This window comes from Pteronotus mesoamericanus, unplaced genomic scaffold (genome assembly GCF_021234165.1).
Source record: "Pteronotus mesoamericanus isolate MK-2021 breed Mesoamerican mustached bat unplaced genomic scaffold, CSHL_Meso_final scaffold_21, whole genome shotgun sequence".
In the NCBI taxonomy this organism is placed as follows: domain Eukaryota; kingdom Metazoa; phylum Chordata; class Mammalia; order Chiroptera; family Mormoopidae; genus Pteronotus; species Pteronotus mesoamericanus.
Genome location: NW_026555310.1, coordinates 17,813,100 through 17,827,575, shown reverse-complemented (window position 1 = coordinate 17,827,575; position 14,476 = coordinate 17,813,100). Strand labels below are relative to the sequence as shown.

The window sequence follows — 14,476 nt, the reverse complement described above, 5'->3', positions numbered from 1 at the left end:
AATTTGTCTATTTTTTCTGCCTCACTGTTTAAGCTGGACATACCTTCTCTTATCTTTGGACTTGGATTTACAACCCTAACTCTCCTGGTTCTTAGGCCTTTGGACATGGACTGAATTATACCACTGGCTTTCCTGGGTATCCAGCTTGCAGACTTGGATCTTCTTATCCCAAAATTTATTATAAGGTATTCACTCATGTGAATATGGAGGATGAGAAGACGCAATGTGTATAAGAGTGTATATACCTATCCTGCTTATCAAGAGTTTTGATTAAAAGACTGACATAGGAAATAATAATGCTCTTCTTTCTGCTTTGCTTTCCTGGGAACCTTTTCTGCATAGAGGAAATTGGGTTTAAAAATCTATTGTGCCTTTGATGGAGTTAAATATAACACCAGAGGATTTATAAAGAATTAGTCCTCATCTGGTCCTCTGAAGAGGGAAAAGTTAAAACCCCTGATATAAATCCATTGAGTAATCCACTGGTAACACCAATATGTCTCACTTTGCTTCTTGCACATTATAATTCCATTTCTGTGGCTAGATATTTCCATGTGTCTAGCAGTAGAACCACAGGCTCCAAAAAAGGCAGCCTTCTCCTCTTGGAGACCCAGAAGAGAATGATCCCCTTTGTCTTCAATGCCTGGCTGCCTGGGCCTTGGATCTCTAGTTGAGCATCTTCCACAGGACTTTTCAGACCAGAGCAGCTGGCTCCCTGCTTCGGGCCCCCCTTCCCTCCCTCACCTCAGTCTTCCCATTGATGCAGTTTTAGCTCCTGGCCCCTGCCCCAACCAGAATAGCCTCTTAGGGCAATCTTATCAAATGCAGTGAAGAATGATCCCATGGACCTGGCACAGGGACACAGCATTCATCCAGGGCTCGCCCTGTTCCTCCCAGGAGAGAGGCCTGTGGAGGTCATTTCCCCTGGCAGCCTCGGCCTGTTCTACCTGAGGGTCATACCTGGTCACCTAATCATATTCTCCTGAAGGCTGTTGATCCTCTCTCTACTCCTGATTCAGGCCTTCTTGTCCCATCCTTGAGTATGAGAGAAGCATTCAACACCTTATTTCTTCAGTATGGGCCGCTCACACTACCCTCCACCCCCACCTCTGCATACAGGGCTGAGTTGTCTGACAAGCACCACTTGACCTGAGCTCTTTTCTTCTGATGCCCGGTGCTCACTGAGCCACTTGTGTACTCATCACAGTGGATGTCATCAATTAGCTGAGGCTTCTTCTTACTCAAGTAAGTTGGTTAGAATCTAAGACGACTAAGACTGCTAGGACAGTTACTGCAATATAAATTACATGATGGACGTGCATGTCAATTCACATTAATCTGTACCCCCAGGGATTCTTGGGAAGCCATACTTCAGCACTCGTAAATTAGCGTGCTCAGGTCTGTAATTCAGGGTCCTCCCAGACAGGGCCGCATTTCACATCTTCACCTAAATTTGGAACAGAGAATTCCCTAGTTACCAAGGGGATGTGAGACATAATGTTCATTGCTGGAGGACTGTTTCTATAGTTATTTAGAAATGGCACTTTCAGGCAACTTAGCCTGTCATATAAAACAAAATTAGAGGGAAATATTGAGGTAAAATGGGCTAAATCTTTCTAGGTGGATGTTTCTAGTCCTTTTTGTATCACAGGCTTCCAGCAGTGAGTACAAGTCCATGTCCATGAACAAGGTTATCTTCAGAGGGAAAGAACTGCTTCCGGAAATGATTTCTTGGGGGAAGAGAAAGAGAAATTTTAGAATATTTATGAAACACTGATATATTCTAAAGAATTCTAGCACTTTTTTTTAAATGATTTTTTTTTCCTTTTACTGATTCCAGAGAGAGGAGAAGGGAAGGAGAAAGAAAAGGAGAGAAACATTGATAGGCTGCCTCTTGCATGCACTCAAACTGGGGACAGAACATTCATCCCAGGTATGTGCTCTGACCAGGAATCGAACCTGCAGCCTTTTGATTTGCAGGACAATGCCCAACCAACTGAGCCACACCAGCTAGGGCAAGAATTCTAGGTTTTGATAAACTTTACAAATTGCCAAGCTGATTCTCTCATTCATCTTTTCTTATGTGAATAATAGAAAGATACAAATACAGTTATTTATTTTATCACTAACAATAGCTATTTACTTATTTGCCATTTTTTTCCTCCTTCAAAAATTCATCTCATAGTTGATTCCCATTATTTGTGGTAGTTATGCTCTGTAAAATTGCCATGAATGCTGAATTAGCAAATATTGACCTGTTGCTCCTATAGGAAATACAGGGTTAGGGACCTGCAAACCTCTGGTCACATTTTCATGAACCAATCGATACACAATCTTGTTATGTATGTGTCTCTATTTAAAGACTCCATATTTAATATAGATCATTGATTCATTAATGTGAAGTCCCTGCCAACAGCACCATAACTCATGCCTGAATGACACTTATCTAACACACGTTTTTCTATAAGGCACATTGCTGCTTTCTTGTGCAAAGGAACTCTAGACAGCACTTCAGCACTATGTTTGGGAGACCTTATAACAAGTGACAACAACAACAAAAAAACCCACAAAAATGCAGAAACATGGCACTGTATAGACCCCAAAAGGACACTTGTTTACAGTATAAGAGCTGAAAGGAGAAAACAGACCATCACCTTGTCTAACCTCCGCTGGGAGCATGTGGTCAGGGGACTCAAATTTTTCACTGCTCTGCGCAAGGTCACAAATGACAGCAAAAGTGCCAAGAGGATCAATTTTAGGTTTACAAATAAATTTTAGTGAGTAGGTCAATTTGCAAGTATGGAATCTGAATATGAGGATGACTATATATATTCTAGGTTCTCTGACTCCCTCTCCCTCAAATACCCTCATGCTTGCCCTTCTCTGCTAGAAGCCTCCAGGGTCTGCTTTCCTGAGGTAAAGTCCTTATAGGATCCCTTCCCCCCCACCCCTGGTCCGCCACCACTGTTAAAGTCACTTAATATCTATGACACTCTGCAGGGAACATATGTGAGCTAACAGGAACTGGATGCTTAAAGTCAATCACACTTAAGAGGTCATATTTGATACAGTTAATACCTGTTCCAGAGGTGTTTATGATTTTGTAAAATCTGTTCCTCAATGATATAGGATTAAATTTTTATAGAAAAATTGTGATTCTATTGAGTAGTAGGGTGGATACTAGGGGAAATGAGGGTAAAGAAGGCACATTTCTGGTATCATATAAGGGACCACCTACTCTGGGAACTGAAGCTTTCTTCCTAGGTCCATGGATGTAAAATGTGTCCTGTGAAGTCTACGGTTGTGGAGTTCTGTTTGATGCCAGCTGTCTCAGAGCACGGGAGCCCACAGTCGACGCTTCCTGACGTTTCCATGAGTATTTCAAGCTTCCATCTCAATGTCCAAGGAGAGACATACCTGTCTATCGGCCCCAAGTTTTCGACCAGGTGGGATTCTGGGGTTGAACATCCATCATATCATAGGAGATCCCTGGTCTTAGAAGTACTTCCTCCAGGAGCTGCCGGGATGGGGAAGTGTGTTCCAGCCTTTCAAGTATGGTCAAGATCCTTTACTGTGGTTTGAGATGGCTGTCTATTGTTTAAAGGTTTATCATTATAAAAAGATGATTCTGACCAGAGCCTGCTGAGATAAAAGCTGCTGCCCCATCCCGTGCTGAGGCATCTGAGTGTTATTTTAGTGGCTGTGTATACAGTTCTGTAAATCTATACCTTGGATTAGAGCCCAACTAAGGAATGGAACATTCCCTTGTATGTATTCTCTGAAAAACAGTCACATATGCTCAGACATGAAAGAACAGCAAGGCTGCCCATGGCAGCTCCCCGCATTGCAGAATTTCAAAAATGCCTGTGGCCTCACCAAAATGAACTGTCTGAACAAAAGGAGGTAGACAAAGTGAGAGGAGACTGGATGTTGGCTGATTTCCTGGCCTCTCCTCCCTTCCACCCCCAGCCTCCCTCCCTACAGATGTTTTCGCTGAGCTTCTGTCCGCCTTCTTGGCTTACTCTTTGGCTCATTCCCCAGGGAGCTGTATTCAAGCAAGTATGGCAGATGTTGCATAAATCAAGAAAAAAGATTGTTTTTTCCCTAGCTAAGTAATTTTAGTTTTCACTTATTTTTAAACAACACTTTTTTCCCCCTAACTATGAAAGTTGTCAGGCTCATTGCAGAAAGAGTTGGAAAATGCAGATAAGCAACAAAGCAAATAACAAAAAATAAGTGTGATCTCATCAACTAGATATAATTGTTATTGACATTTTAATTGGGTTTTTTTTTAGCCTTTCTCTGTGAGTCAGTGTGAATAGATTGTGTTTTCAATGGGATTATAGGAGATATACTGCTTTGTATACTGACTCCCCTTCCCCGCTCCGCCCCCCCCCACCGCATTGGCAATATATTCTAAACATCTTGCCATAATATCACGTATCTTCAGAATACCACTTTTTTAGAAAACAGATTATTTTTTTAGATAGTTTTTAGGTTTAGAGCAAAACTGAGCAGAAAGCACAGACATTTGACATTTGCACTCTGGCTGCCCGCACGCGGAGCCTCCGCCACCGCCAACATCCCCTCCACCCCCCCACCGCCATTTGTAATAGCTGTGCGTTCTCCCAGTACCATAGTTCCTTTTTCCCCCTTGTTTTCTTTTAATTTTGTTCAACATTCAGCAGTTAGTTCCCATCCACATTATTTGTAGGCATTTTAAAAGAGTGACAGGTATGTAAGTGACCCATGTCCAGAGCTCGTTTGGCGAATCTTCATCCTCATTACGTTTTCTGGACAAGCGCACCCGGATACGGACTGGGACATTCCTCACGTCTTTGGCCCAGGCAGCCTTGTTGAGGCCGAGAACATCTGGCGTTCCCATCTCCTTCATGGCAATTTTCCAGATCTCTCTGAGTGCCCGAGGGACGTGCTTCTTGAAACCCACTCCAGGGATAAGCTTGTGAATGTTGATAACGTACTCTCTGGTCACTACCTCGTTGATGGCGGAATGGCCCTTCTCCTCACGGTCCTTCTTTGCGGGAGCCGTTATGCCAGGCTGAAGTTGGAAAGAAATAAGCCAGTATCATAATTCTTTTAACCAATTTTTCAGGGCTTACATTCAAAATGCATAGAAAGCACTTAACAGCCAGAAGGCATGGACCAACCAATCAGAATGTCCAGCCAGTCAGACCAGTACTGAGTTCTGGATGCCCAGACTGTGCAAGATGTGAACCTTAGTTTAGCATTCGAATGGCAGGGAACTGTCGGGGGTACCCAGGAGACAGGGTGCGCTGGGGTACTCCCGGGAAGGGCTGTCACGCAGCACCTATTTATCAGTATCACAAAAGGTTTTCAATATTTGAACAACCCATATGGGCATATTGATGCAAATTTTCTGAATATTGGGATATGTATCGATATTATAAATAGAACAGCTATAAACATCATTACAGATAGTTTTACGCAGATCTCTGATTATTCCTACGTGCACCTTTGCTGAATCAAAAGATATAATACATTCATAGGGCTTTTATTTATTTTTATTTTTTTCTTCTCCCAAGAACATTTTTCATTGCTTTTAAAGAGAAGCATCTATACAAGAGAGAGGCATCAGTTAGTTGCCTCCTGTATTCACCCAGACTGGGGATCGGATGCTCCCAAACTGGGAATTGAACCCTCAGCCTTCAGGTTACAGGATGACACTCCAACCAGGCCACGCTGGTCAGGGCCATTCATAGGGTTTTTTGTAGGTAGTTCCAAATTGTTTTTCAAAAGTTACCACAATTTATGTTTTTACTAATCTTATCTTTAAGCAACTTTACTATTAAAATCTATATGCTGTGAGGTATGTTTTTTTTGCATCTCAGTTCCTTAACCCAGCAAATCTATTTAGAGGTATGTATGTATCTGAGAAAAACACTTTTGTATTTACAAAAATACTCTTATGAAAAGAGGCACATGCATGAACATTCACTGTAGTGTTGTTTATAATAACAACTCCCCCAAATTGAAAACAAATGAAATATTGAGGAACAGGGAGAAACATGAGAATCTATATTACGAAATAATATGCAATGATAAGAAAGATGAAGAAGGTTAAGACTGACATAGAAAGTTCTGAGATATATTGAGGGGAAAAAAGGAAGTTGTAGGACAGTATTGCAGTATGAGCACAGTGATGCTATATTAAAAAATGCTCAAATATGTAAGGTAAGATATATGTAAATATATATGTGTCTGAGAAGAACATACCTCAAAATATTGATATCTATGAGGATTATAAGGCAAGTAAAAGGTTTTCTTATTTTTTCAGTCTGTATATTTATGATGATAAGCTACTCTTTTTGTGATTTTTAATGATATTCTGTAATATGAAAGGTTTGAAGTAAGTTGTTTTCTTTTTGCCGTGTGTGCTCTTTTTTCCCCAGCAGAATTCTTTTCCCAACCCAAACTTTTAAATGAAATTCCAACATATCCATACAACCTAAAATTCGTACTGATCTAATTACAAGCCAGCTTCCAGAGCCTGAGACCTGTGCAGTCCTGCAAGCCCCACACTTGATTTAATGCTCTGCCGCCTGTGCCTTCAAGTTCTTAATAATTTTTGAATAAGGGGTCCCACATTTTCACTCTGCACTGGGCCCCACAAATTATGTAGCAGGTCATGACAGTAGATTAGACACTCCAAGAGTCTTGTGAGCTTTCAAAGTATCAGAAGCACTCATGAGCCAAGCGGGGGCCTGGGAAATCAAGGGGCCTGAGAAGCATCCTGAGCAGCCCTCAGTATGCAGGTTCCCTGGGTCATGCTTTTAAATGACTGCAGGACATTTAAATGCCTGAGGATTGCAGACAACTTCTGGGCTCAAGTTTTCACAATCAAAAGCACATCAACGCTAGCTACCTCTGTAGCACTTTCATTCCATAGCCTATCTCCCCAAACGTCCTCCTAATTTCTGTAGGAAGTCCTCAGGAGTACACATTAAATGCAAAATCTGCATATGATGTAATAAATACAACTTTTTAACCAGAACTTCTGGTTAGAAATGAAATGTAATATTTTGTTATCTCGCCCTAGAGGAAATAGGATGGCTGATGTTTCAGGTAGAGGAAGAATATGAGAAAAATCTGTATTCTACCTCTTTTTTAAAACATTTTTTTTATGGCCTACTTCCTTGGGCCTCCAATAATTCTGGTTTTCTCACTCTCTGTCAATCGAATTGTGAAATGTTTGAGATACGATTTTATGTGCAGGGAAGACTAATTGCCTCTCTGTCATGCAAACGAAAATGAAGTGAATCTTACATGCTTGTCTTGGAAAACCCACACCAGCAGCCCCAAAACCACTGCTTCCTTTTCTTACAGGTTGCTTAGAAACCTTGTATTCCTTTTGAAAACCTTGCCTGAAACTGTGCACGACAGGGATCCTCACTGACTCCCCGTTGCAGCCAGGCCTCTCTGCTTCCCCCGTGTCTTCCTGTTCTTCTCCCTTTCTGAAACCTGTGCGGTGCAGAAAGCTCACAAAAGTGTCTGCCACTCAAAAATAACCACTTTTATCCTTTGAGCGAAGAGCCTGAAAAATTATCTATGTAAAGAAAAAGATAGCTATGGCTATAAACAACTATTTACATAAATGTATCTTTCACCATTGCCTTCTCTTCTGTTGAATTGTCAAACATCAATTAAATGACCATTGACTAAAATACAATGAAATTAAGTCTGAAAAACCTCTCATCAAATTCAAGTTTGAACTCCTTACATTGGCATTTAAGACAGTTTGCATTCCCTGGAAAACTTTCTTTCCGATTCTTCATTTATTCAAACAATATTTGATTACAGTCGCACATACTAGGCAAAACTGTTTAAAAGTGTTAGAAAAGCTGCCCCTACCCCCGTGGAAGCATCCTCCCAACAATCCCCTTGCTCTGCAATCCTGGTGTGACCTCTGTATATGCCACTCAGCATTTGCTGTTCAACCTACACTGCCTGCTGTGTTATTTCTCTTTCCTAAACCGAAGGAAAAACTGTCTGACATCCTTTCGTCCTCTGCCTTATTTAGCATGGTGCCCTAGATTCAATAAGCAGCTGATGAATATTTGATAATAAAGACAGGGATGCTGTTACCACCACATAAGGAAACTTCACATCGATGTTTTATTCCTAAATGTCTGTGAAGCTGGAGACCCTACTGTCCCTATTCTTTCTCACTGTATGTGCTTTCTATTGATTTCTATAGCTCCACACCTGGCATGATTCTTGCTTAGTGTCTAATGGGAGAGTTTCAGCTACCAAGATTTCCCTTAATATATTAGCACACAGCATGGTTTTCCTCCCTCTCCCTCTTACTCCCTTTCTCTCCTTCTTTTCCTTTCTTTCCACTCTGTATCCTTAAAAACAGTGACTTGATCTTTTTTAAAAAAGCACGGAACACCAGGAGCTTCCCAGATGTAGACAGAAGAATGTTTTCCTTATCCTGGTGGCCAAGGCCTTTGGCACCTGAGGTTTTACACATTCTCTTCCCTTGGCAGTCAGTTCTCTTTTGTAGCGACTCCTATGTTCCAGGGACTGTACCAAGTGCTCTGTACACAATCATTCCAATTCCTATTCACAGTGAACCTGCAAGGCAGATGTTCCCCCATTTTGTTGGTGAGTAAAGGGAAGCTCAGAGACACTCGCAGATAGCTCTTCTTCCAAGCAAAGTTGAAAAAGAGGCACAATCAAAACAGGTTAGCTGATGTAACTACCAGCTTCACAGCAATGTTAGAGACTATATTAAACTACTACAAACCCCTTCAAGAAAGGTGCTCATGAAAGCTTCCAATTCCTTTGAGAATATATGTGAACACGTATTCACTCAGTCTTACCTTTACTTTCTGAAATCGCTAGGCCCTTAGTGAGGACTTTGCTAACATATTCAGGGCTTAGAGTTTTCACAGGGATCCAACATCTTTCCTGATACCAAGTGTCACATTTCAGGGTTCACTGGGCTGGGGGAGGGGGCTGGTGACAGGCTGGTAGGACAAGCTGGGACCACAGCCAGAACCTCTCTCTGGGGTGGGGCAGATGCTGGGGGCTAGACCCAGCTGCAGGCCTGAGAACCTAGAGATTAGGACACTGGGTGAGAAGAAGGGGTTCAGGAAAGCTCTCAGGGTCGCAAAATCCAGGGCGGGGCAACGGGGATGCCCCAGGACTGTGATTGCCGCTGTTTCTGTGAGCTTCCCCTGTGCCTGGAACTTCACAGTAATCCTGACACAGGGCTTCCCAGAATGTGCCTCATGAAACAGTGCTGAGAGCGCAGGAATAGATTGTGGGTCAGACAAGTGTGAGAAACAAAGTGTACTATTTCCACGCTGCCGAAGAAATGAGATGATTAGAGGCTCCTAAAATACAAAAATTAAAAAAAAAACTTTGCAATCAGGATGCCATACTGAAAGCATTTAGAATAAGAATATGTAATGAGCAACAGAAATGGCATCTATAGTCTCTGAAATTTTGAGACATTTTTGTTAAAAAAAGAAAAAGGTAAGATGGTCGCTCAAATACACAAAGCAAAGGATTTTTTTTTCCTTTCTACAAGAGGGAAAATGGGCAGGTTCACACACAGAAGCAAAGGGACCATGTAAAGGCAGAGCTTGAAGATGAAGAAATGTACCTTTATGTCTTGTTCCTCAAAGAAATTGTGAGCTCCTTCATGGAATGCCAAAAGGGGCATGCAAAACAGTATTTCACATGGCGAGAGCAATGACAGTTAATGGAATATAATCCCAAAGAATAAACAAAGGTCTGAATCATGGCAACCTGAGGACAGAGAGGAAAAATACTTCCTCTGAGCTAGAAGGGCAGTGGGAGAGGAGGAGGAAAACACAAGGGTGTTCTGAACGGACAAGAGGCTACACAGACGAGCTATTAGGCTGTGGAAAGGCTCCCATGAGGTGGCCTCGGTCAGCTCAGTGATGCGGGAGCCTGCTCACTGCTCTCGGAGGGAGCCAGCAGCATTTGGGAGCGGGCAGATGGAAAAGGCACCGAGCAAGACAGAAAACAGCTCTTGGGGCACATATATTTGGAGTCAACAAGAGATGCATAAAGTTATGCTGAATAAGAGTGAGGGCCCAATGCAAAGCGTAGTCGATACCACGGTGCTTCAGGGCATGGTCCCTGGAGTCAGTCTAATCAGGTTTGGGTTTGAATCCCAGATCCTTCCCTTTCTAAAAGGTGGTAGAAATTAAATTAGGTAATATTTGTAAAACACTTAAGAGAGTGCCTGGCACGTTGGTAAGCACACAGTAAACGTTAGCTGTTGTTGTTATTGCAGTTGTAGTGGAATCTTGAGATTTTTCTGAAAGGAACACGGGACAGCCAAAGGTAGGCTCACAGTCATGATACAAGATCTGAACCCAAGGCTGAGGACTGGCCCAGCAAGCACTGAGAGAGGTCACAAAGTGAGAGAGTCTGGACTCCTAACTAGGGAGGGAGTGCAGTAAACATCAGAAGAACAAAAGTGAGACATCTGAGTTTGAGTGCTTAGCTGAGGAAATATTCAGCATAATGACAAGTCTAAAATGTTGCCATAAAAACCATGGTTACCATCTAGGCATTAATTCAATTCCTTTGACAAAAATAATTGTTTTGAGCACCTACTATGTGCCAGCCATTTCTCTGGTGCTGGGGATACAGCAGTTAACAAAACACACCACATCCCTGTCCTCAAGGAGCCTGCATTCTAGCAGAAGCTTGACCTAAACTCCTTCCTCTTGTTACTGCCTTTATCTCCTCAACGAACCAATTAGTTAGGTATTTTCAAACTCACTCTTCAAAGAAATTAAACTTTGCCCCAAACCAAATAGCTAATGAATGACAAAACCAGGTTTCAAACAGCGCTCTAATTTTAAAGTTTATGCTTATAAAATCTGTTCTGTATTTCATCTCTGTGCTGCTGAATAATGTTGGTAGGTGAAGAGGAAAGCCTAGGGGTTGAGGGACTTAGGACCTGGAAGGTCAGACTGTTAGGCCCTTCTCATGAGTGCCGAATGATGGGAGAACCTGAGGCGCGGGGAGAAATGTGATCTTGGCCCTGGGGCCCTGGGCAAAGTAGGAGTGGGTTGCGGAGGGTGATGAGAGGGAAGTGTGGACTTCAAAGCTGAGTAGGTGACAGAGCCGTAAAGTAGGAGCTGCTCTGGCGGGCAAGATCAGCGGCTGCCTTTTGTGCCTGCTCAGTGGGGAAGGGGCAAGAGAAGTCCTGTCCTCCATAGTAGAAAGTCTCAGGGGCTTAGTTCTGGCAGGGAGGTGAAAGGGGCAGGCACGGCACAAGCAGCTGAGGTTGGAAGAGCATCCCAGAGCGTCCCAGAGCATCCGGCCCCGAGGCTCTAGATGGATGGACAGAGGGCTGGGGTGGGAAGGACTTAGTTTTCAAAGAATTGGCCAGGAAGCTGGGGGATGGCCTGGAGATGCAAGTTAAAGGGGAAGCAGGAGCGCACTGTCTCCCTGGAACCCTGCCAGAGGGGTTGAAGGGTCGCATGTGCCACATTCCAAGCGGAATGTCAATGAAGGCAAGTCCAACTGCAAACTTACCCGCCTAGCTGCGTACCATTCATAAATGGCCTCTTCTCTACCTTTGGGTCTGGGAAAAGAAGAATCTGGCATCACCAGAACTTTCTAGAGAAACTTGACTATTGCCAGTCTACCTTACTGAATTCAGAGGTATTTGTTATTCCCCAACTGAGAAGAGCAAGGATATTACCAGGTATATACACTATTTCACAGCTGTACCATCTCAGTGTGACCTTGCCAGGAGCCTACGGTGGCACCAAGTCCTTGCTCAGAGGAACCATGCTTTAAAATTCCTGAGATTCCCCAATTGCACAGCGATCAGGTATTGAAGGGGGTGATCTGTGTGGTCTGGCCTGGAGAAAAGTCCCACAAAATGTAAGTTAGAGATTTTCATCAGCTGTCTTTTAAAATAGTTGACTAGTTCTTTCTGACTAATGCTTCTCCAAATTTGTAATGGTAAAGGATTTGATGGAGTGGGGGGAAGGAGGAGGAATTCACTCCAGTTTTACCAAGTCGTTCTGGACGCCAGTGGTGTAAACATACGGGAATGAAGACACGGGGTGTAGGGAGAAGAGAGATGCTGGTTTATAAGATCTAGAGTGCAAGTACTTCTAAACTTTAATATGTAAATGAGTCACCCAGGATCTTGTGAAAATGCTGAGGCTGGTTCAATGGGGCCTGAGATCCTGTGTGTTTAGTCAGTTTCCAGGTGAGGCTGCGGTTGGTGTGCAGGCCATACGTTGAGTAGCAAGGACCTACGTTACATAACTGCTCTGAAGTTAGCTTTAAAAGATGGTGTGTTTTCAAGGTAAGAGGGCTATGAAACAATCCATTACAACATACTGGGTATAAAATGTACATGTACCAGTAGGATGATTGTAAAACCGGCAGCCAGAATTTGCAGGTTTAAATCCTGATTCTATTGTTTTCTAGCAATAAAACTTTGGGCAAATCATGGACCATCTGAGTGTCAGTTTCCTCATCTAAAAGAATGGAGGCAGCAAGATCTGCCTGGGCTGCCTGCCACACAGGGTGGGTGTGAGGGTCAAACGAAGCAACTCAGTAAACGTCTTTTATAAACTGAAGGTGCTGTACCTGTATAACAAGTATTAGTATTATTATTTATTATATTTTAAGCTAAAGAAATCTTACTAACAGCTCCCCTTTCCACTGTTTTTACTTTATTAGATAGCATTGCCAAGTGTTTGCATCCATCTGACACTGTGTTAAACACAACAAGGATTATTTGGTTTATTCTTCACAACTCTAATAATATTAGCAGTACAATGTTAGCCACATTTTACAAATGATGAAAGTAAGACTTAGAACATTAAGATTATGCTTAGGTGATCCCTGGCTGATATGGCTCAGTTAGTTGGAGCATCGTCCCATACACTGAACGGTTGAGGGTTCGACCCCTGGTCAGGGTATGTGCAGGAGACAACCAACCAATCGATGGTTCTCTCTCTCTAAAAGCAATGAAAAAATGTCCTTGGGTGAGAATTAAAGAAAAAACAAAAACAAAAACAAAAAAACCTTGACTCTCCAAAACTCAAGCTCTTGTTCAGTGTATTCAGTTGACTCATTGGGATGAACACTCAGCATCACAGAAGAAGGTGATGTTTAGAATAGGAGTCAGCTGACTGTTTCTGTAAAGGGCAAGATATTAAATATTTCAGGCTTTGCATGCCAGGTAGTAAATATTTTAGGCTTTGTATTCCAAATTTAGGTCTTGTGCAACTACTCAGCCCTGTTCCCGCATGACAAAAGCAATGGTAGACAATATGTAAAGGAATGGGTGTGGCTGTGTCCCAAAAACATGGCATTTACAGAAACAGGTGGCAGGACAAATTTGGCCTGTGGGCTCTAGTTTGCTGATTTCTGGTCTGGAAAATTGTGACTTGTCCAATATGGTGGCTATCTAAATTTAAACCTAAATTAAAAATTCAGTTCCTCAGTTGCATTAACCACATCTCAAGTGCTCAGTAGATACATGTGGCTATGCCTGGTATATCGAAGAGTGCAGAGAACATTTCCATCATCACAGAAAGGTTTATTGGAGAGCCCTGGTCTAAACCTTCTTTGGGGGTGGGGGAGAAATCTCTTACAAGTAGTTGTCAGGGCATGGAAGTTCTGAGTCCTGGCTTTGCTCATTGACCAGCTATATGACTTTAAGCAAATCACACCATCTCCTAGATTAGTGCAAATATAAAATGGGGACAACAATACCTTCCTCCCTGTGTTGCTGTGGGAACTTACTAAGGAAATATGTGGAAAGCCCTTGGTAATCTATTAGGAGCTACACTAACACAAGCCATTGGTAGGAGTCTAACTGTTACTTGAGATGTGAGAAAATGTATGGAGACAGAATTTGTGTGGGTTCCTGGATTAAGAGAATCGTATTTTCTTTTAAATTGCCTGATGGAAGCTACTGGGATGTCAGTTATCAAAATAAGGGCATCTTATTATTTGTACAGTATTCTAATTTTTGAACAGAATAGAAGTATGAAACCAGGCAGATCTCAGTGGTCATTCATCAGTCAGAGCTTGGAATTGCCTTCGTAACGCTCAACACCTTCAGGAAACAGGTAGAACTGTCCCGATAGGGGCTGTGATGAAACTGGGCAGGTCCCAGTGTCCTCCCTGAAAGAGACCAACAGCTTATTCTTTGTGAAGCTCCAAGCTAATAAGGATGCAGCTATCTTGTATCAGAGGTTCTAGGCTTTTTCCTTTGCTTCTCCTTCACAGAGGTCCCCTTTGCACCTCAGCCACTGTGGATCCTTACATTGGTCCAGGACAAATCTCTGTTTTGCCAGAGTGATAGACCAGGCCCTTGGTGACCTGAAAGGTTCCAGTATCTCTGTGGTTCCCTATGCCTCTCTCCCGGCTATAAATCCCGGCTATAAATTACCTTTCCTGCACAATATCA

At 42.6% G+C, this 14,476-nt stretch overlaps 1 protein-coding gene across 1 annotated transcript; it reads right to left on the bottom strand.

Moving 5' to 3' along the window:
* Nucleotides 1–4,681: 4,681 nt before the first annotated feature.
* LOC129085134 (60S ribosomal protein L31-like) lies at nt 4,682–11,640 on the bottom strand. The gene is made up of 2 exons (XM_054591529.1): nt 11,569–11,640; nt 4,682–5,059 (listed from the first exon to the last, which is right to left on the bottom strand). Exons 1-2 carry the CDS (start codon nt 11,638–11,640, stop codon nt 4,682–4,684), a joined length of 450 nt encoding a protein of 149 aa, XP_054447504.1.
* Between the last annotated feature and the right edge of the window lie 2,836 nt (nt 11,641–14,476).